The sequence below is a fragment of the Giraffa tippelskirchi genome, chromosome 11 (assembly GCF_054371585.1).
Source record: "Giraffa tippelskirchi isolate mGirTip1 chromosome 11, T2T-mGirTip1v1.2.pri, whole genome shotgun sequence".
NCBI lineage: Eukaryota > Metazoa > Chordata > Mammalia > Artiodactyla > Giraffidae > Giraffa > Giraffa tippelskirchi.
In genome coordinates this window covers 2,624,877-2,646,746 of record NC_137285.1, presented here as the reverse complement: position 1 = coordinate 2,646,746, position 21,870 = coordinate 2,624,877, and the positions used below count along the sequence as shown (strand labels likewise).

General features: G+C 60.2%; 2 protein-coding genes and 1 long non-coding RNA gene across 38 annotated transcripts in view; 2 read left to right on the top strand and 1 right to left on the bottom strand.

Annotated features, from left to right (window-relative positions):
* Positions 1-4,599, top strand: part of SFI1 (SFI1 centrin binding protein) — an 86,729-nt gene extending 82,130 nt beyond the window's left edge. For 18 of the 27 annotated variants that reach the window (XM_081542341.1, XM_081542335.1, XM_081542336.1 and 15 more), the window contains 9 exons: positions 18-92; positions 903-977; positions 1,067-1,243; positions 1,317-1,579; positions 2,063-2,143; positions 2,266-2,452; positions 3,464-3,747; positions 4,235-4,346; positions 4,412-4,599. In XM_081542341.1, coding sequence (XP_081398467.1) covers positions 18-92; positions 903-977; positions 1,067-1,243; positions 1,317-1,579; positions 2,063-2,143; positions 2,266-2,452; positions 3,464-3,747; positions 4,235-4,346; positions 4,412-4,516 — 1,359 coding nt within the window. In that variant the 3' untranslated portion in view covers positions 4,517-4,599. Of the gene's footprint in view, positions 1-17; positions 93-902; positions 978-1,066; positions 1,244-1,316; positions 1,580-2,062; positions 2,168-2,265; positions 2,453-3,463; positions 3,748-3,877; positions 3,960-4,234; positions 4,347-4,411 lie in introns of all 27 variants that reach the window. The other 9 variants (XM_081542337.1, XM_081542328.1, XM_081542324.1 and 6 more) reach the window with 2 other exon arrangements.
* The window catches only part of PISD (phosphatidylserine decarboxylase), a 28,115-nt gene continuing 10,782 nt past the window's right edge, over positions 4,538-21,870 (bottom strand). For 4 of the 10 annotated variants that reach the window (XM_081542411.1, XM_081542410.1, XM_081542413.1 and 1 more), the window contains exons 4-9: positions 8,597-8,762; positions 7,197-7,433; positions 6,910-7,048; positions 6,579-6,725; positions 6,260-6,420; positions 4,538-5,850 (exon numbers count right to left, since the gene is read on the bottom strand). In XM_081542411.1, the coding sequence (XP_081398537.1) occupies positions 5,626-5,850; positions 6,260-6,420; positions 6,579-6,725; positions 6,910-7,048; positions 7,197-7,433; positions 8,597-8,762 (1,075 nt within the window). In that variant the 3' untranslated portion in view covers positions 4,538-5,625. Of the gene's footprint in view, positions 5,851-6,259; positions 6,421-6,578; positions 6,726-6,909; positions 7,049-7,196; positions 7,434-8,596; positions 8,763-10,173; positions 10,396-12,562; positions 12,590-13,270; positions 13,585-21,870 lie in introns of those variants that run through there. The other 6 variants (XM_081542407.1, XM_081542414.1, XM_081542408.1 and 3 more) reach the window with 5 other exon arrangements.
* On the top strand, positions 12,659-16,559 carry LOC145526541 (uncharacterized). The gene is made up of 3 exons (XR_014068980.1): positions 12,659-12,716; positions 14,239-15,419; positions 16,198-16,559. It is a non-coding gene; the product is annotated as an uncharacterized LOC145526541 (long non-coding RNA).

Sequence of the window (21,870 nt, the reverse complement as noted above, 5' to 3'; positions counted from 1 at the left end):
GCATGCTCTCTCCCCAGCTGCGGCAGAGGCAGGCCGCCCGACTCCGGGCCCAGACGCTCAGCTGGGCCTGCTTCCACCAGTGGAGACGGCAGGTGGGCGCCCTAGAGAAGCCCCCTCCCAGTCCTGCTGCTCCCCACGGGCCCACCTCCAGTGTGTTCGTTTCACCCTCTTCCTGGGCTCCCTCACCCCCACCAGCCCACTGCCCAGCACTGCCAGCTTCCTTCACTGGGAACCTGTCTAAGGCCAAGTCCATTCCTGCAGCGTCATGTTGAAAACATGTCAGTGTGACATGTAGAAATTGATAGGAAACGCACTTTTGGTCTTTACTGAGGCTTTGCTAAGACACCCAGCAGACTGTGTCCTGTGTCCCGCTCGGCGGCCCTTCAGGGGTCAGGTCCCTTTCCTCCCTGGAGCCTGGAGCACTGACCCCTGCTTCTGACCCCGGAGCGCTGCCCCCTGCTCCTGACCTCGGAGCCTGGAGCGCTGACCCCGGAGCCTGGAGCACTGCCCCCTGCTCCTGACCCCTGAGCCTGGAGCGCTGACCCCGGAGCCTGGAGCGCTGACCCCGGAGCCTGGAGCACTGCCCCCTGCTCCCGACCCGAGAGCGCTGCCCCCTGCTCCTGACCCCAGACCCTGGAGCGCTGCCCCCTGCTCCCGACCCCAGAATGCTACCCCCTGCTTCTGACCCCAGAGCGCTGCCCCCTGCTCCTGACCTTGGAGCCTGGAGCACTGCCCCCTGCTCCCGAGCCCGGAGCTCGTGGACATTATTCTTTCCCAAGGGGCTTCCTTGATCCCCGGCCTCAGGGCAGGCAGGGCCGGACCCAGCTGGAAAGGGATCTGAGAGGGACTGGGGCCACGTGAGGGGGTCTCCCTGAAGGGGACGCTGCCTTTCTGGCCCGTAGCTGGTGGACAGGAGGCAAGAGCGGCAGCACACGGCACGGGCCCTGTGGTTCTGGGCCTTCTCCCTGCAGGCGAAGGTAACGGGCTCCCCGTCCCAGCAGAGGCCACAGCCGGTGGAGGGGGGCCCCAGCAGGACGGCTGGGCGTCACCTCTCCTCTCCCTGGAGGCCTGGGCCGCCTGGCGGGGCTTTGTGCAGGAGACGAGGAGGAAGACGGCGCGGGAGGAGCAGGCGGTGCAGGCCTACCACCAGCAGCTCCTCAGGGAGGGCGTTGAGCGCCTCCTGCGCTTCGCAGCGGGTATGAAGGCCTTCCGGCAGCAGCTGCACGCCCAGCAGCAGATGCAGGTGGGTCTGGGGTATCCCCAGCCCCGTGGGGAGCGGGCGGGCACAGCAGCGCCTGACCAGAGCCCGGTTGCAGGCGGCCCACAGCCTCCACCGTGCAGTCCGTCGCTGTGCCATGCTCTGGAAACAGAAGGCATTGGGCCGGGGTGGGGAGCTGCAGCCCCCTACGTCCGCCGTGCCCAGCAGAAGAGTGGCGTTTGAGCGTCCCCTTCCTAGCCATGTTGCTGCTGGGGCTGGTGATGCCCCTCTGGAGACCAAGAGGCCACCAGCTCCTCATGGGCTCTGGGGAGCCTTGGACGGCCTGGCGTCAGCCCCCGGGGACTCCCAACTCCTGGAGCTGTGAGTAAGCTGGGAGTCGCCTGTCCCTCACCTCCTCCTCCTCACTTCCTCCTGGGGCAGAGCTTGGACAGTACAGGAAGGACACTGGGCTCCGGGGTCACGGCCGAGCCACCGGGAGCCCCCGTGCAGCAGAATCCTGCCCCCCTTCTGTGGGGCGCTAACCGGGGGCTCAGCCGCTGTTCCTCCCAGACAGGCCCCCTGGCAGCCCCTCCCCGCCAGGCCTGGTAGTCTCCCCCCTTCTCCCGTCACAGCCAGGAGATGGGTGCCCTCTGGGACACCCCGGCCCCCCTGCTTGGGTCCAGTGAGCGGCAGGGGTGAGGCAGCAGGCCCGTGGCGTTTCTCGCTCAGGAGGGGCCTGGGGCAAGAGCCTTCCTCACCTGGCCTCCAGTCTCCCAGAGAGATTTCAGGGGTCAGGCTGGATGACTGCCCCCGCAGAGGTCCCAGGCCCTGGGCAGCCTGGAGAAACAGCCTGTTTCTTCCCAGCAATGCTGCCCGCTGGGCACGGAAGCAGCCGCGACGCCCAAGCTTCCTGGTGGAGCCCTTGCAGAGCCAGGTGCCCCTGAGGTACGGCCCCCTCAGCAGGCAGGGGTAGGTGCTGCAGTCCTGGGGCCTTGGGGCTGTGGCCCCTTTCCTTCCCACTCCTCTGGGGGCGCTGCCTGACCGGCTCCTGCCGCTCCCCCACTCAGGTCTGAGGCCCTGTGGGAGTGCGGCCTACACCGGGTCCGGACAGTGGGCCCTGCCCAGTCAGCGCTGGACCCAAGCAGCCCCCTGCCACGCGCCCCCAGCCTGAAGCTGCCGCCCACGCCCCCCCCGGCCCCAGAGCTGCTGCCCCCGTCCTCCTTTGCGCCATGTGAGGCCCAAGTACCCGTTCGGGTAAGACCCCTGGGGCCTGTTCTCGGTCTGGTCTTTGCTGCTGCTTTCTCGCATACTCAGTGCCATAGCCAAAGCTGTGCCAGCTGCTTCGGGAGACGCACCCAGTGTAGGGGCCACTGTCCTGGGGACACAGCAGGGAATGGCCCCCGAGGCCCCTGCTCGTGACGCTTACACGGAGGCGGAGACGAAAGGAAACCCCACACGCAGAGGTAGAGGCTGTGGACCACGGAGGGTCGTGCCGGGCCTGGGGAGAAGCTGGACTTTAGGTCAACAAGAGGTTGTGGCTGCGGGTCCAGCAGAAGGTGCTGGTGGCTGGGACACGGTGCACGCCGTGGGAGGCAGACCAGGCAGGGCTCGCTCTGATGGGTTTGGTGAGAGGAAGGGAAGGAGTCCAGGATGGCTCCTGGCTTTCCAGCCAGAACCACTCCAGGAATAATGAGTTCTTACACTGCGAGAGGGAAGAGGTGGTGGCCAGGGACCCAGGTGAAGCGTGAAGAGTGAGTCCTGAACTTGTCAGGTTTGAGATAAAGCAACAGACTGAGCCTGGCCTCCAGGAACCAGGTCAGGGCTGCCGATCAAAGCTGGCAGGTTGCAGCACAGGTTGGAGGTGATCCCGAGAAGCGAAGGGGTTACAGGGAGGAGGGGCTGCGACTCTGGGTCCTCGGGACGGGGAAGTGAGGAGGCACAGGTGTGCCCTGGGCTGGCCCCGCAAGGAGCTAGTGCCTGACGGGCTGCGACCTGAGTGGGGGTGGAGAGAGGGTGGGAGCATCGCGTCCCTCCAGGGCACGGCGTCACCACGAGGGAGGAGGGTTGGAGCACCGTTCTTTTCAGGGAAATGGTCGGTCATTGCGGGAAGGGGTGAAAGTTCAGTACAGCTGGCAGCGGCTGCTCCAGTGATGGGGACCCTCTGGTGGGGTCAGGTGAGCTGGCCCTGGCAGGTGCAGGCGTGGGGAGCCCCAGCTCCCCACCTTCCGCCCACTTCCCGGGTCAGTGGTCATCTTTCCTTTACAGCTGTCAGCCCAGCCGATGACCGCTGGGCTTCCGCCCCAGGTCCCTCCGTCCCTGGCCAGTGTCCCCAGCCCCTGTCTGCTCCTTCCTGGGGACTTCAGGGGCACCAGGCCTGGGCCTGGCTCTGGCGCCCTTCCCGGCACCTTGGCTTACCCTGGACTGAGCCAGGAGGCTGGCCGAAATCAAGCCTGTTCTCCTGTGGGCACCGGCCACAGCGACCTGGAGGCTGAGCTTGAGGGCATCCGGCAGCAGCTGCAGGACTACCAGACCACGAGGCAGAGCCTCAGGTGAGAGCATGACACTCCTGCTGCCCATCGCGGGGACCGGGGCGCTGTGTCCCCAGGGACGGCCCCACATGCAGGCAGCAGCTGCCCGCTCAGTCCAGCGCATTTAGGTCCAGGGTGGTCTCACCTTCAGGAACCTGAGGGCGGAATGCTCAGGAAGAGCTGAGCAGAACTTGACACCCAGCTGTGCCCCCTGGAAGCCGGTGGTCTGCCCGGTGCGTGTGACTCATGCGGGACGGCGCCCTGTGCCCTCTGTTTGGATCCACAGACAGCCTCCCCCATGCCCGGGCCAGGGCCCCTCCGCGTGGGCAGCAGCCTTGATCAGAGGGAAGGGCTCGGGTCCCACGAGGCCTGCTCTGCACAGGCCGAGGACGGTGGGGGGACAGGAGCCTTCCTGCCTCCGCCCACAGCAGGAGCAGCGGGCGTGCTTGTCCCCCGGCCGCAGGCTCTGCCTGGGCAATGCCAGGCAGCAGGTGCGTTATGCCCTCAGGTCCTGCCAGCGGCAAGCACACAGCCTGAGGCAGTGGCTAGAGCTGAGCAGGGAGGAGCCCCGGGCTGAGGACCAGGAAGCCGAGTGGCAGGTTCAGGAGGAGCTGCAGAAGGTGAGGTGCGGGCGGCCGGGACGGCCCCTGGGCCGGGCTTCCTCTCAGCCGCCCCGTCCCTGCAGGTGGAGGTGCAGATCCAGCAGCTGGCCCACGAGCTGCAGGCCCGGCGCCAGCCCGTCCACGCCTGCATCGCTCGGGTCCGGGCCCTGCGGCAGGCTCTGTGCTAGTCACCACGTCCAGGAACAGAATGCAGAGCAGCAATGTTTTTTAGTTTATTTCAAAATGTTGCAATTAAATGAATCGCTGTTCAGAAGTCTCCCACTTTTCATACAAAAATACTGTGCTACTGATACAGTTGAAAAAGTTCAAATGGCTTCTCCTGCAGGAGAAATTCACAGCAGGGCCCCAGGAAACGTGAAACTTGGCCCTCCCCCCGCCGCCCCCCCCCCCCCCCGTGGCTCCGTAAGGACTTCGTACCTGTTAGTATCTGTTACGTGGGGACGGGTTTTCTAGGCACGGACACCCCGCTCCGTCACACACCAACGACAACAGCAAGGTTGCTTTGTTTCCAGTGTAAGCCCCTGACCAACAGCAGCACCTTCTCCGTATTTTACGTAGGTCTGGATGTAGGGAGGGGACGAGCTCCCCCCTGGTCCCAGGTGGGCTACCACCAGACGCCTGCCCTTTTACTTCGGACACCACTGCGGGGGGTTCGATAATGGGTCCTACCAGCTCCAGAAGGTCACTTGCTGGGGCCTGCAAAGCACCGAGCCACCAGAGGCCACCGTTGGGAGCTGCTGGCAGCGTCTCGGCGGGTGACGTGTTCAGCCACAAGTGCAAAGAGAGAAGACAGCCTTTCCCAACAAGCAAGGTGGAGTGAGCTTGGAGACAGAAAGCAGCTGCATTAATGGCCCCGGTGTGGGGCCCACAGTCAGTGCCAGGAGGCACCTCACCCTGTGCAGGGGAAGCAGAGGCGGAGGGCAGAAAGCAGTGATGGGAGGAGCAGCAAGAATGTACCTTAACTACCGCTTATCTCAGAACGGAAATCAGGACCAACCGAACGCTCGGCTGGGAGGTAAAAGATCCAGTTTATATGAGACGTTAACAAAATCTCCAAGAGAGAATCCGCTGTCCTGGCCCACACTTTCTCTTCGGGGGGGAGAGGGGGTGACAAGAGGTCTAGGGCACGGTGGGCTCTGACGACCTCGTCTGCACCCGGGAAGCAGGGACGGAAGTCACCCAGGTCCTGCCTGGTCAGACCCGGCGGTACCCTCCCTAGACAGCCTCAGAGGTTCCCCTTGAAAAGACCCTCAGGAGCCATGGCCACGCAGGAGGCTCAGAGGGAGCCCAGAGCCTCCCCAAATCGGATTTTCTGTCCTGCTTTCAGCTTGAAGTTGAAGTCCCTGGGGGCCTCGAAGATGAGCACGATGGTGGAGCCCAGGTTGAACTCGCCCAGGTGCTCGCCCTTGCGCATGGGGATGCCCTCCTTGTTGGCATGTGTCACGAAGCTGAAGTCGTTGTAGGAGCCCTTGCTGTACCGGGGGCTGTTTGTGTGCAGGTCCTGGAGGCGGGGACAGAGCATGTGGGCCTTGGACACACCCTGTCCCCCACCCTGCTTGGAAAGGGAAGTGGGGACAGCAGCTCAGGCCACGGGCCAGGTCTAAGCTGAGAGCCCCTGACCTGCTGTGAACTGGGGCCGGAGGGAATGACGGAGCCAGACCTGACTGTTGGCCTGTACCCCTCACACACTTGCCATCCAGCAGCACCGCCACCCAGGCTCCCCCTTGGGTTTCCAGCAGAAGCAAAGTGCCAAGCAGGGAGGTTAATTCCTTCCCCCTGCAGCCACCTCTGGACCGGGCTGGGGGACCCGCCTTCCTAGAAATCGCCGCTCTGGCAGCTGTGGCCACACAGGAGATGGTGTGGGGAACCCAGAGTGGCCCAGCCCTTGAGCACCAGTGGGACCTGCTTACCCGGTCGAAGTAGATGCGGATGGAACCCACATTGGTGGCCCCCACGGCTGTCAGCGAGAAGAAGCCATGTTTCCAGTCCCCAGTCAGGACCACCCGCTCGTTGTGGCAGAAGAGCTCTTTGATCCAGCGGGCCATGCCAGGGTTCACAGACATCAGGGAGCCTGCGGGGACAGGGACGCTGGGACTCCCCGCCCAGCATGGCACTCCAGACGCAGAGCAGGCTGGACCCCAACCTGCACCTCCACACCCAGCGCTGCCCCCCAACTCTGGAGCCCAGGTCCTCTGACGAGGTCCGCGGGGGCAGCCGGCCCCAGCCTACCGGGGAAGTGGCGCCTGTGGGAGACGGTCCAGTCAGTGGGCGAGTGGAAGCAGTGGTAGTCCCCGGGGGCCAGGTAGATGACGCAGTGGTAGAGCTCGTTCCCTTCTCGCGTGACCAGCTGGCTCCGGAAGGAGCTGTGGGGCGTGGCTGTGGGCAGAAGGGCCAGGTGCTCAGAGCCCCCTGCGCCGCCCACCCCAGAGCCTGCGTGTACAGCCTGGACGCCGGCTCTAGGGAGGCCTGAGCTGTGGGCAGAGGGTCTCCTGGTCCGCAGGCCCCCCCTCCCTCCCCGACCCTCCCCTGCTGGCGCCCAGCACCGCGGGCCAGGACCCACCTGGCGGGAAGGGCAGGTCCTCTGCGGGCGTGCGAGGGCCCAGGAATGACTCCAGCGAGTAGGTGACCCCCTTCACCTGCTCCACTTCACAGTTCTTCACCTGTCCGAAGTTGAGGATCTTCCCATCCGACGGGCTGATCTGGAAGGGTCAGGAGAGGCTCGCTGAAGAGCAGGGTGTGGAGGACAGGGCCACGGCCTCCCCGAGGGTCCAGCCTGGAAGGAGTGCCCACCAGGCCAACTGTGCCCAAAGGCACCGAGGCGGGAACGGGAGGCGGGTCAGGCCTTACCACGCTGTGCAGGCCACACACGGGCCGGGCCTGCGGCTTCAGCTTGCGCCGGAAGAACTCGCTGAGGTTGCGATAGTGGTGCAGGTCCTCCACGGCGGCCTCCTTCATGTTCACCCCGAAAGTCCAGATGTACAGGCTGTAGACGGGCCTGCGCAGCCAGTGCGGCAGCTCCACTTGGTTGAGGCGGCCCCAGGCCCGCGACAGCAAACGCGTTGGCACCGATTTGTACAAAGCCACCTGCAGGCCCCGGGGGGCAGGTGAGTGTGCCACACCATGCACTCAACCCCAATACCCCTGTCCCCATCAGGGGATCCCCCCGCCCTCCCCACAGGGACCACCTCCTGAGGCCTGAGCAGCTGGGACCCTTGAGGGCTTTGTGACATGGTGGTTTCTCACCAGGAACCAGACTGAGCTTCCAAGTCTTTTACACACAGTGACTTACATAGCTCAGGTATCAGCCATTTCCTGCAGAGTTCCTACCTCATTTCTTGGCTGGGGAAGGGCATAGGCATACAAGGATCGGATGTGGTCACACAGAGGCTGTGGTGGGCAGTGCTGCCTGGCGTCCCAGGCAAATCCACACCCCAAAGGCAAGGGCTCACTATGCCCTGAGCAGAGGGGCTTTCGGGCACTGACACCTACACTCCCAGGGCCTCGCCAGCCCACACAGCTGTCCCCACCTGAAGCTCCTCCAGGAGAGGGGACTCTGCCCCTCAGTCAGACCGTCCAGCCCAAGCTCTTAGATGTCAGGTGCCACTGCTATCGTGGGACCTGCTTTAATCGGTGGCTGCTGCTTGCTGAACACTGCCAAGACACCAAGTCCCTAGGGTGCAAAAGCAATTCCACTCCCAACTTGAAACACCTCTAAAGAGGCACTGAGTTAGCAGCTCTTAGCACTCCCAGCTGATACCCATGCGTGGGGGTGGCCCAGGGCTGCCCTATAACTAGGCCTAATGCCCAGTGCCCCCACCTAGCCCTGCTGGGGGCCCCTGGGTCCTCAAAAGGCATCCCCGCCCAAAGAGGCCACACAGGCTCTAGCCTGCGTGAACTGCCCTCTGGCGTCCAGAAACTTGATTCTTCTCAAAATCACCTCTAAGCTCTTTTCTGCCTGAACACAGATGAAACAGACACCATTTTCTCAATGCCCGATGTGGGTTCTTTCCAGAAACAGCCCTCACACGGCAGAAATGCAGGCGGAGAGCAGGCCGTGGACGCTGGGCCTTCACAGTCACCTGCCCACGGCCCGCATGGCCACCGACCGGCCCGCCCCCTTCACCAACTCGCCTTCTGACAGCATCTGTTGGAGGGCTCGGCCCCCACAGCACCACCTCTGCCCAGAGAACGGGCACCCCCCTCAGGCCTGCTGGGGGGAGGCAGGGCCAGCAGCCCTGCACACTTACCCTGCTCACAGGCCTCCATCCCACCCGGCTGAGGGGCCTGAGGGCGCCGAGGGGCAGGAGGTAGCAGAGGACCGTCAAGGGCCAGGAGCGCAGTTTCAGGGCAGGTTTGGACATGCAGCTCAGCTGTCCCAGCCTCCGCCTCAGGGCCAGCTGAGGGAAGTGCAACCTGCAGGGCACATGTCCATTCACGGCCAAGGTCAGCAGAGGCCCAGGGGCCGCACCGTCCCTGTCCCCATCCAACCCGCCCTCGCCCTCGGCAAGCTCGCCAGCCAGCCGTGGATCCGGTGACACTGGCCAGACCCCACCCTGAGTCGGGCGCTGGGCTGCCTCTGGTCGGCGCTCACCTCCCAGCCTCTCTACCTGCATGTCAGCTGAGATCTCTCAGAACAGCTTCTGAACCTGGCAGGGGCCCCGTCTCGGACCTTGGGGCTGAGCACCCCAGGAAGGCAGTGTAGACAGAGCCCGCTGGGCGGTCCCCACCTGCCTGAGGCCAGTTCTGTGCACATGGGCTTCAAGGAGAGCTAGGCTGAGACCCCAGGCCTCTGGCAGCACAGGATCTGGGTAAATCTCTCCATGGGCCAGGCCTCTTATTTCCTCCTCTGGTCACAGGTAAGGGATTGGGCCCGATAAGATCACACACACACGCAGCTGCACACACACAAACCCCTCACGGCTCCCGCTCCGTCCATCCCTGCTTCTTTCTACGTCAGCTCGGGTTCTCCACAACACTCCAGAGGCTGGTGGTGGTAAGCTCCCTGCCAACCCTCAGGCCTGCCCCAATTCAGTACAGTCAGCACAGGCTCAGCTTCAGGGGAGCCAGAGACCAGAGTAAGTTTTTCCTGAGTCGTGACACTGAGGCCCAAGTCACCATGCCACAGACCCAGGACCTAGACGCTCTCAAGGCCCCGGTGTGGGCATGAGGAGACCACACTACCACCCACTCTGAGAGTGTCCCGGTGCCTCAGTTTCATCAAAAACACTACATTCAGCTGGAGAAGGCGGCACCATCTGCCTGTCTGCTCTCAGAGCAGCTCGGTCCCCTGCCCCCAGTTGCTCAACAAACCAAGGAACAAAGGCACCACCGCCCGATACTAAAAGCAGAGAAAAAAATCGAGCTGAAGGCCGGGCCCTGCAGCTCAGCAGCGGTGGCCCTGAAGTTGCTGCCTCCGCACTGCTCTCCAGACCCTCTGCGACCATTCTCTCCCATCCCCTTTAAAAGGTCTACGAAATGGGTAGGGGCCAAGCACAGCCCGACACATCACTCCTCTACCCCAGGTTCCTCCCGCCCAGCCTGCTCTCTGCAGAAGTGCGGGGACCAATCCCAAAGAAGCTGCGCCCAAGCGGGGCGGGGGTGCAGCGCGGACACCGGACTAACAGCCCGCGGGCCCCCACCCATACCTGAAGCAGGCTCTCCGACTCAGGCCCCCCGGAGTGGGCCCCTCTAGCCGCGGGAGCTGGTCCCCTAGACCCCTGCCGCCGCCACCACCTCCACCACGGAGCCGCTGAACGTGAACTCTGACCTTCCGGAGGTCGAGGCGGGGTGCAGCGGGGTTCGGACGCAGCCGTGGGCATCTCACCATTTCGCCGCGCGGAGCTCCGGTCCTCGCCGCGCCTCCGACTGACACATGGTGGGCAGCGCAAGGAGGCGGGGCCGGGCGCGCGCCTTTGTCTCTCCTCCTTCCTCCCTTCCCCCCGGCGGCGCTGCCACCGCTCCTCGGCCCCAGAGGTTGCGGCTGGGGGGGCCCGCTCCCCGGCTCGGTCCGGTCCGAAGGCTCGGGGGCGCAGGTGAGAAGTCGGGGCTGTTGCAGAGACAGGCGCGGATCACGGACCTGCTCGGCCCGCGCGCAGGACCCGCCCTCGGCCCGCTGTGTCCCTGGCCACCTGCCCACTCCCGGCAGGGAGGGGACTCGGCGCCGCCGGGCCCCGGAGCACAAGCGGGAATCTGAGCCCCGCGCCCCAGGCGGGCACCCAGCGTCGGCCCTGCGGCCCCTCCCTCGACAGGACCTGAGCCGTTTTTTCTTCCAGTTGACAAAGTAGCATCTGAGGGATGAGGGCGCGGCGTGGGACCCCGGCGTCTGGCCTGCTCTGGCTCTCCTCGCCACTTTCACCCCTGCCTCCTCAGAAGAGGGGCAGCCGGGCGCCCTCGGGGAAACCCGCCGCCCGCCTTTCCATCTCTCTGGGGAGGAGCAGCACTTTGGTGGAGGACGCCCAGCCTCCGCAGATAACCCGCAGGGGGAGCAACATTCCGCAGCCCGGAGTCCCGAGTCCTGCCCGGCACACTGCCAACCCCGCGAGCCTGGCGGCATCTTTACAGAAGACACGCGGGGGCCTCGGGCTGCTCCAGCCCGGGCTACCGAGCAGAGACAGAGCAAGAGGCCCCAACTCGGACAGGCCGGACGTCTGACGCCCTGGGCAAACCCACCTCAGTCAAGGAGGTGAAAGTCCGGCAACTGCCGGCTCCCGGGGTGGACGTGGCCACGGGGCTGGACGAGGCCGACTAAGGTTTGGATGTTCTCCTGGATTTCCACCTCATCTCAAACCAGGACGCCCATCTCCCCAGGCCACCCTCCTGAGTGGTCAGAGGGTGCCCACCCAGGCTTCCTCTGCCCAAGGGCCAGGCCCGAGCTGACGTCCTGCTGACTCCCTACCACCCACCTAGGAGCAAGCACGCCCCACGTGAGGCCCCAAGCTTGCCTGCTGGCTCCCAAGGGAAGCAGGCCCACAGGGGAGATGGGCAGTTGGGCTTGAGCATGGAGCTAGGCTTCAGGATGAGGTTCACCACCCGTGCCCCACCCACCTCTAGAAAACTGGATTCGTGGTGGGGGCTGGTGAAGTCTTGTGGGCCTGGACAGGAGCCAGGCCTCCTTGGGGCAGTTTTCCTCACTGTCCTACTGGTGGGACCGTGACCGATTCTGCATGTTGTCAGGCACATTGAGGAGCCCACAAACCAACCCAGCTCATTCCCAAACATCAGGCCTTCAAAGCAGATCCCCACACGTGCCTCCGCAATGCATCCTCTCCCAGGGCCTCCAGTCCAGGGGCCTGGGCGGGGGGGGGGGGGGCTCTGCGGAGATCAGCCCAAGGAGCTGCTGTCCTGGAGTCACTCCAGGAACTGCCCTGAGGAGCCCGAAGTCTTCATGCCTCAGTCCTGTCTCAGTCACTACTCTGCCGCCTCCTCTCAAACGGGACACTGAGACCAGGGTCAGATTTCTTCTAAATCACCATCGGTGCACCCCCAAAGGCCCCCAAGAAGCAGACATGAATTCAGCTGTCCCCTAGAAAATGGGCCAGCACCCTCCGACCAGCTCAGAGCTGCACAATGGTGGGAATGGGGTCCCTAGAGGTCGCCCCTTCTCACTAAGGGCATCCCCATTTCAGAGCCCCACTTGCCCTCTGTGCTACAGTGGCCTTTGGAGGCCAAGCCCGAGCTTTCTCCCTCTCTGGCTCCCTGAGTGCAACTTGGGGCACTCAGGACTGAATGAGGAATCTGCAACCTTACCTCTCTCCCTAGAGTCCCAAGGACACTCTGTGGGATGAGACGGGGCGGGGACCAGTAGGACTTCAGAGTCATCATGCAGCCTCAGAGCCAGCCGCGTGGCTCTGCTAGGGGACAAGGTGATTCTGGATGCCCCCGCCCCCCTCACCCTCACCCTGCGAGCTGGGAAAGGCAAGTCGCAGGTGCTGTCTGGGTCTCAGTCTCCTCATCTGGAAAGGGGAGGGACCGTTCCTCCTGGTCACCTGCCTGGAGGCTCAGAAACCCCACGCCTCCATTCCCCCCAAAAGCTTAGCGCAGCCTCATCCCGCAGACCTGGCTCCTGACGCCTCCCCTCCCTTTCAGACCCACGCTCTGGGAGGACAGAAGGGACAGGGCGGAGGAGGCAGTTCTGACAGAGGAGCCCCGACCACAGGGCAGCAATGATGTGAGCAGGAACGGAGAGCTCAGGAAGACCAAGCTGAGGGGCTCACCTCTGTCAGGACGCGCTCTTCCGGGGTTCACACCCTAGCAGTGCCGCAACATCCCCGCCCACCCCTCACATCCTGCCCGAGTCAGCCCGGGGCCGAGGGTGTTCCGTGTGAAAAGCTCACTGGGTGCCAGACACCTGGCCTGAAGCCTCAGCAGGTAACCCCCAGAGCCCCCAAATCCGTGTCCCTGGCCTGACTTGCTGTGCACATGCCTGCTCTGTGGGGTGGGGTCACAGGGCAGCTGTGTCCAGGTGAGACCACCAACCATTCCTCCGCGAGTGCCAGGGCTCGAGGTGACAAAATGTCACAAGTAGGGAACCAAGAAAATGGATTCTCCCTGTGAAATGGGTAAGCCATCTTGGGGAAGCCTTAGGTGAAAGAAGAGGAAGCAAATAGAAAGGTCCAGACGCTCCTCTTTCAAGGGAGGTGCAGGAGAGGAGGCAGGAGCCTTTCTTAGACCCCCTCCAGGAAAGGAACCTTCTCCAGGACAATCCCTGGCACCAGCGGGGAATGGGGTTCTGGGAAGGGCGGGTTTCACCCCCTGCGGCCCGGGGTTCCCTCCCCTCCCCGCCCCCCGGCCCCCGGCAGCACTGAGGAAACGGCGCAGGGGAGACACCGAGTGGCCCGTGTCTCCCTTTTCCGGGCTATGGAGCGAAGAGATGCTACCAGACGCGGAGGAAATGAGCTCATCCGCCGGGCCCCGTGACCCACCGTGTGGGGCCGGGGAAGGGCGCGGGCTGCTCCTCAGATCCCCGGCGGTAAGGGGCGACCCACATCCCGGGAGGCAAGGGCCTCCGCGCTGGGCGAGGCCTTCGGCTGCGCGCCGCTCACTCACCCGCAGGTGGTCGGCTCCGCTCGCGTCCGCGCCGCCCGCCCGACTGAACTCCCAAGGAGGCGCCGCTCCGCGGAAGCAGGGGGCGGGCGGGCGGGGGCCCGGCTCCAGCCACTCACGCCGCCGGGGCGGGGGCAGAGGCCGGACACCAGGATCAGCCGCGCCCGCCCCGGCCAGGGTCCCTTTAAGGGGCGGGGCGGGGCCAGAGGAGCGGCAGGAAGAGGGGACCCGGCGGCCCCGGGACTCCGCAGGGGGCCTCCTCCGGGGCTGGAGAGCCGGCCGTCCGCGGGGCGGCGCTCCTCGCCGCCGCCGCCGGGGCCTCCGTGCCGTGCGGACCTCCACCGAGAGCCGGCTTCTCTGGACGAGCACAGAGCCCCCTCCGGCCACCTTTTCTAGCCCTCGGAGCTGACAAAGGCAGCGCAGCCCTCGCTCCTTCCCACACCCAACCCTGAAGACAAAGCCTGCTTCCCGCCCCAACCCCTCTTCTCCAGGCAGATACACCCTGACACATAAAACCCCCAGTGTAGACTAGCAAAGGAGGCCCAGTGGGCAAGGTCCGCCCCAGCCCTGCACACAGGCTTCCTCGCAGGGATCAAGACCTGTGGGGTGATTCTCCTCCTATCTTCCTGCCCCACTGGATGGTGGGGCCCCAGCCTGCAGGTTTCAGCACCCTACCCCCCAGGCCCACCAAAAACGCGGGTCAGCATGGGATGGAATGAACCAGTTTTCAGGGGAGCACCACCACCCCTCCTCAATCACAGAAAGCACGCAGGACCACCCCAGCATCTTCTAACCACGGGGAATCCACTTTCCAGAGCAACATTTAGAAGAGCCTCTTCCTCTTCAGGAAGCCTTAGGGCTTATGAGGAGATGGGCAGGAGAGCCAAGGCCGCCTGGAAGGACACGCAGTGGCATGCACAGCCCACACACCGGCCCCGCATCTGGATCCACCAAACCCAGGGCTCCGCAACAAACCACAGCCAGGGCACATCACAGCGGGCAGGAGGGAGAAGATGGGTGGCTCCTACCTCATGGACCGCATGACACCCAACACCGACAAGGCGCCAGCGGGAACTGGGAGGCAGGGGGAGTGCGTGGGACCGGCCAATACCTTCCCACCTCGGTCTCCCGGCCCGGCCTACAGCATTCTCAGTGAGTCTCCGGGCCCCTTCTCAGCCTAGAGCTCCAACCAAACACTACTCACGATGGGATGAAAAGGAGTTAAAGCACAGAAGATGCTGATACACAACCCTAACAAGTAAATTACAGATCCAGAAACCTGGGGAGACCGTCGCGCCTTCCCCAAAGCCTGGAGTGCACCCAGACCAGACGGAGCCCAAGGCAGACCCGAGGGGGGTGACAAACGTGGCCCAAGAGCCCAGCTTCTCCTCCTCCGAGCGGCCCCTGGAGCTGCTGCTCTCCACCGTGAAAGGACCAGCTGGGCTGCTCCACGTCGACCTGAGCTCCTCTGTAATCATTCGAAACTCTCAGGCTGATAGGTGCTTAGAAAACTCATAAACCAGCCCACAGGTCTGCCCTGAGGTCGGCCCTCTCTGCCTTCTAACCTGCCCTCCACCGCGTGTATCTCAGGAGGGAAATGCCTTCTGGACCATATTCCAGACAAAACTCAACATGATTTCTGGGACTAACAAAACCCCTTGGAAGGTGCAGTCTCCCCAACTGAGGCCCCCCCTGGCCAGCTACACTGGGTCCTTTCTGCCCACCTTTCTTGGACTCCCCTGGGCGGGAGCGCCACCTAGCGCCACCGCAAGGTTCTGCAGGCCCCCAGCCACTCGGCCCCTCCCCACACCGCACCCACCGTGCCCTGCTGGGCCAGGGGGCCAAGGGAGTGGCAGGGAAGGGAGTGGCAGGTGTCCTCCGTTAGTTCTTATTCCCTAGGGCTAGCGGACGCCCATGAGGAAGAACAGTGATGGCCGGCGTCCCAAGGCTGGCACAAGGAGCCAGCGGCAGGTCACCAGCCTGGCAGGAGCCTGGGCAGGAGCCAGGACAAGCACGGAGCACCCTCAGGTGACTTCTTGACCCAAAGGCTTCTCACAGCCCCGCCAAATCCTCCTTTGGTGTTCTCCAGCGTTTCCCAGCAGTGCCACAGCCTGAGGACTTCTCTGCCGCCCAGAGAGCAAGCAGGGTGCAGAGGATGAGGAAGCCCCGCAGAAAGATCCCTCTTGCCCGGAGCCCAGCCTCATCCATTCCTTGCCCCCTCAGGGCTCCAGGCACAGGTGCCCCCCAGGCTAGGGGAGAGGAAAGGCTGGAGGGGCTGCCACAGCTCCTGGCAGGTCCAGACTCTCTGAGGACAGAGCTGGGCAGGCCAAGGGTTTGCTTCCCACCAACTTGACTGCCCATTTTAACATCCAGAATTGTCTTCTCAACACCTATGAGGTAAGAAGCAGAATAGCACTTACTGAATACCCACCCCCTGCCAGCACGCTGCTGCTGCTAAGTCACATCAGTCGTGCCCGACTCTGTGCGACTCCATAGACGGCAGCCCACCAGGCTCCTCTGTCCCTGGGATTTCTCCAGGCAGCAGTACTGGAGTGGGTCGCCATGGCCTTCTCCACTGCCAGCATGGGACCAGGTATTTATACCTGTGTCATTCTCATTTAAAAGCAGCCTGTTCACAGAAAGGAACAATAAAGTTATAACAATTACAGGAAGTTTAAAAACATGTAAAACATGTTCCACACTGTCCAGGGTCATGGAGGGAAGGAGGTGCCAAGTGCAGGCTGGTGGGTGGGGCGGGCCACGTGGGAGACCCGACGGGCTGATCCGGCTTCCTTTCTTTTCACAGCTGGAATGCCGCACCTTCCTTTTAACGATACTAAACTGGGCCGGAAACATGGAAGCTGTGTTAACACAGGGACTACTCCCTGAACACCCCATGGCCAGGCTGAGACGACAACAAACCGCATCCTGTGCTCAGATACGGACTGAAGTATCGAGGGATGAAGTTTCAGTTCACAATGTCTGCAATGTTCTTTCAGTGACTCCGAGGGGAGTCCATAAATGCTCGCAGAAATGAAGCAGATACAGTGAAACATTAACGCCCATCAATCCAGTGGTGTGTGGGGGTAACTCTTCTCTCAACTTTTCTGCCTTATTCAAATGCTCACAATAAAAAAACTGGAAGACTCTGTTTAAGCCACAGAAAAACTCTAAATTCTACTACTGGGGAGAAAAGCCCCAGACCGGGTTGGGACACCGTACCTCTCCTGAGAATCCCTCCCTCCTGTCCACACAGCAGCTCCTTGCCTGGTGGGAGAGGCAGCCGCCAACCACCACCCTACACCTTGGGCCCCATCTCCATGGAGTCAGCTCCTTGGTGCAGGAGGAGGACTCGTGCCAGCTTCTGCCCCAAAGGCCACCCTGTCCACCCCGCCCACACCTGTCCTCAGGCCCCGTCAGAAAGGGACACCTCAGAAATGCCAGAACCTGGGGGGGCGGGTCTGCCACCAGATGCCACCCTGTGTGCGACAGGAGACCCTGGGGTGGGCACACCTATGTGCTCCCACCACACGCCTGCCACCCATGTCTACCTGCTGGCACACCTTTCAGCCTCTCGGTAAGAAACACGAAGATCTGTTTCCCCTTTTGCACTTACGGAGACACAAGCAGGGCATATCTGAAATCACAGCCGCCACACAGACAGACGGCGTGACACTCTGGACACGGGGTGGCCTTCCAGCCCCGGCCAGTGCTGTCCCCTCAAAGCCACCTCTCCGCAGAGGCCCAGTGATGACTGCCCTCCCCCTGGAGGCCAAACACCAGGCCCGAGCTGCCCAAAATGATCAACCTCTTTGACCCTGAACCCAAAGCTTTCCCAGGAAGGACGTCATGAGTTCCTGAAGATACTTGGGGAAGAGTCCTCGCCTCGCCCAGCCACAGCTCTGGATCTAAGGGCAGGTGTCCTCCTGATCTGACCAGGGCTGAGGAGGGTGGGCTCCTTATTCCGTGCCAATCAGACTTAAATATTAAACTGACAAGTACGCTGAGCCAATAGGGGCAGAGAATAAACACATGAAAAATGTTGATGGGGACTCACATTCAGAGAAAAGCCAACTACAGACCGTAATACAGCATGAAGTCTGCACCCCTCCACCTGCTCAAGTCAGAACTCGAGGCATTTTCCATTCCCACCCCCACATCCAATCCATCAGTGCATCCTGTCCACTCTCCCCTCAAAACAGCCAGAATCAAATGTGCAATCTCCAGACTACAATGAACTAGTGCAGGCAACAGAGACACAGCGGACAGATACCAAGAACAAGTGGTCACCAGCGGTGGGGGGCGGAACACTGGGAGGGGGAGTGGGCGGTACATTGTAGGACATGGGAATACAGTCAGCAGTTTATAATAACTGTAAATGGAGCATGACCTTTACAACTCATGAATCACTGTATTACACCTGTAACTTACATTCTACATTAATTACACTTCAATAAAAACCAGCATTGACCGCCTTTCCCCTCCGCCACTGCACCCACTCTGACCCAGGCACCGCCTCTCCTGCTGGGATCCTGTCAGAGCCCCCCAACAGGCCCCCTAAGCGTCCCCGCGGCAGCCAGGACGACTGGGTCAGAGCCCACATCACTCAGTGCCCGCTCAGAAGACAGGCAGGGCTGGCGCCACCGTCCTCCCGCCCTCCGGGCCTCCAGCCACAGGGGCTCTTTGTTCTCCATCAGCAGCGACAAGCGCTCTCTGTCCAATCTGCCCGGGTGGCTCTCCCCGCCCCTCACTGAGCAGGGCCCGCCTTCCTTCCTTCCCTGGTACCTGCCCAGCCCAAGACACTTGCCCTTGACCTGTCTGTGCTTCCTCCGCGGTGTTTCAACCCCTCGACATGCCCATGTGTCCCTGTTTCTTGTCTGTCTTAGCCCCTAATAAGGGCAGCTCTCTAAGGATGGGAACTCTGGTTCTGCTCACTAGTGAATCCCCTGCAGCTCAACAAGGCCCGGCCCATGAACGAGCTCAAAGATTTGTTGTATGGAGTAAACACGAGAGGAATAATGTCTGAGACAGCGTTTTCACTAACACCCATTGTGGTTCATGTACAATGATCCTATGCCTAATGAGCAATGCCATTACAGACGGGTACAATAGGTCTAGATGCCAAACACACAGCACAAACTGTGCAGGTGCCCAGACCCTTTCAGACAGCAACTCCACACTCAGCATTCAGCCCGAGGAAAGGCCTATGTGCAAAGATTTGCTCAACAACATTAATCACTGGTAAAAACCACCAGTGCACCAGAATCCACCACAGTAGCAGAGTCACTTAAAGTTCGTACTTACATGGAGTCTGCAAAATCATCACACTAGGTTGGTGCAAATGTAATTTCAGTTTTTGCATTGTTGAAATTTGCTGTTTGATACTGGAATACATTCTTAAATGAGGTTGTGTTATACAACATCTTAATGTGCATTTCTCACTTTATGTTTTTTATGCTAATGACTTATTACTTGCCATTTAGTTTATATTTATTTTGTACTATGGAAATGATGTTAGACAAAACGCAAATTAGAGCGATTTTCTTATTTGAGTTCAAAATGGGTCTTAAAGCAGTGAAGACTCGCAACAAAACAACGCATTTGGCCCAGAAACTGCTAACAGACAGACAGTGCAGTGGTGATTCAAAAAGGTTTGCAAAGGAGACGACCGCCTTGAAGATGAGGACTGTGATAGCCAGACACGGGAGGTGACAGTGACCAAATGAGAGGGCCATCGACGCTGGTCCCCTTACAGCTACACGAGAAGCTGCCGAAAAACTCGGTGTTGACCATTCCACAGTCGTTCGGCATTTGAAGCAAACGGGAAAGGTGAAAAAGCTAGATAAGTGGGTGCCTCACGCACTGACTGAAAATTTAAAACATCGCTTTGAAGTGTCGTCTTCTCTTATTCTAAGCAACAACAAACCATTTCTCAATAGGACTGTGACATGCAATGAAAAGTGGATTTTATATGACAACCAGTGATGACCAGCTCAGTGGTTGGACCAAGAAGCTCCAAAGCACCTTCCAAAGCCAACCTTGCACCAAAGAGTCATGGTCACTACTTGGTGGCCTGCTGCCCATCTGATCCACTAGAACTTTCTGAATCTCAGTGAAACCATTACATCTGAGAAATATGCTCAGCAAATCGATGAGATGTACCAAAAACTGCAACGACTGCAGCTGGCACTGGTCAACAGAAAGAGCCCAATTCTTCTCCATGACAACGCCTGACCACCCACTGCACAACCAACGTTTCAAAAGTTGAATGAATTTGGCTAAAGTTTTGCCTCATCTGCAGTATTCACTGACCTCTTGAATATTCACCGACCTCTCACCAACCAACTACCACTTCTTCAATCATCTCAACAACTTTTTGCAAGGAAAATGCTTCCACAACCCGCAGGAGGCAGAAAATGCTTTCCAAGAGTTTATCGAATCCTGAAGCACAAATTTTTACATTACAGGAATAAACCAATTTATTTCTCACTGGCAAAATTGTGTTGATTGTAATGGTTCCTATTTTGATTAATAAAGATGTGTTTGAGCCTAATTATAATGATTTAAAAATTCATGATCTGAAACCGCAATGACTTTTGCACCAACCTAAAGATACGAAACAGGAGCAGCTGCCCCTGTACAGCACAGGTCCAAACTGCACGGGTCCACTGATAAGCAGTGTTCTCAATAAATATGTACCACAGAAGTATGTAAATGGAGGGTGGGCACACGCATTTGTATCCACTGTAACACAATGCACAGCACCCAGGTAGCTGGCTTGCATTCAGATACGGAGCCACGCATCCCAAGGGTGGCCTGTAAAGTTACATGCGTATTTCTGACTGCTTCAGGGAGGGAGGTTGGTGCCTCTAATCTCTACATTGTTCAAGGGTCAACTGTATATCCATTTAAAAACAGAGACAGACAAGAAGTGAATACATGAAAACTAAAGCCCACGATTACGCAAGAAGTCACCTGGTGAGAAGGAGGGGGAATCATGACTGTGCTCCCCGTTTTCCAACATTTGTCAGAGCATTAACATCGATCATCTCTGTCGTTTACGAGAGAGAGACTGATTTAAGAAGGGGGCTGACACCACTCAACGGGAAAAGGATAGCCTTCTTTCAACCAACAGTGCTGGGCACACCGGACATCCACGTGAATGCAATCAGACACTTACCTTACACGACATAAAAAACAACTCCAAATGGACCAGAGACCTAAACATCAGACCTAAAACCATAAAATTATTAGAGGAGAGACTTCCCCTACGGTCCAAGGGTTGAGCCTCCACGCTCCCAATGCAGGCGGCTGGGCTCTGATGACACACGTGACGGGGCCGCTAGGCCCGGTGCTCCTCCTCGAGAGACACCAGGCTGAGCGCCGAGCGGCGCCCCCACTCGCCGCAACCAGGGGAAGCCCGCGCCACGACGGAGGCCCAGCACAGCCAGTGAGGCAATTTAAAGAGGGAGAGAGAGCAGGCCTAGCTTCAGCCCAGCTCTGTCAGACCCCCCGCTGCACTGGGTCACTCTGCCCCCATGTCCGGTCACCGTCCGGAGCCTAGAACTTCTGAGCTAACTCAACCCTGTCCTCTTTACAAACAATTGTCTTTCAGGTACTGACTCACATATGGCAGCAATTCCAGTTATACAAACAATGGATGCTAAAAAAAACCACTGACGCTGGTCTTTTGTGAATGAGGAAGCGCAGACTCTTTTGGGATTCCTTGGAAATGAGTGGGGATTTCCTGAAAGCAGGTGAGCGGGTCACAGGGTGGGTCAGCTTGACAGATGCTCAGGGTCAGAGGGAAGAAAGCATGGGTCTAACACTCCAGTGGGGTCATTTGTCACAGTCTCACAAGTACTTCACTAGTTGGAAGAAGGATGTGTTACACAGGAAACCACCAACGACAAAGGAAATACACAGCACTCAGCACACTTAAAAAGTGTGACTGACGTACTATAACAATGACCCCTCACCAAAAGGAGTCTGCAGTATGTGACCCCAAAACAGAAAACTTGGAAAGTGATCTGTCTGAATCCACACAGCTACTAAGGAGCAGAGACAGAACCAGCCTTCAAGACTGGGACCTTGGCTGCCGGGTGCAGCAGAGCTGAATTAATGATACGGGGAAGCTCACAGGGAAACCCACACACATCACCCCAAGTACCATCAAGTCTCTGCTTTCACAGGTTATCAGGGTCTACTGATAGCGCAGAGATATTTCATTTGTTAAATTAAGGGTGAAAAGAAAGCAATTTTTAAACTCACACCTTTACACTCTATTCCAGTATTGAGTGAACTTCCACCCGCAGTCAGGAATGAGCCTGCGCCGCGGGAGGCCCAGGCGCGTTAAGCTCATCAGGCGTCACTGGGGCCACAGCTGCCACTAGGTGACACCCAACCCCACCCCCACTTCCTGGCGCAAGAGCATTTTGAGCAGGAATGAGAGAGAAACTGGACGATTTCAGTCTGGTTC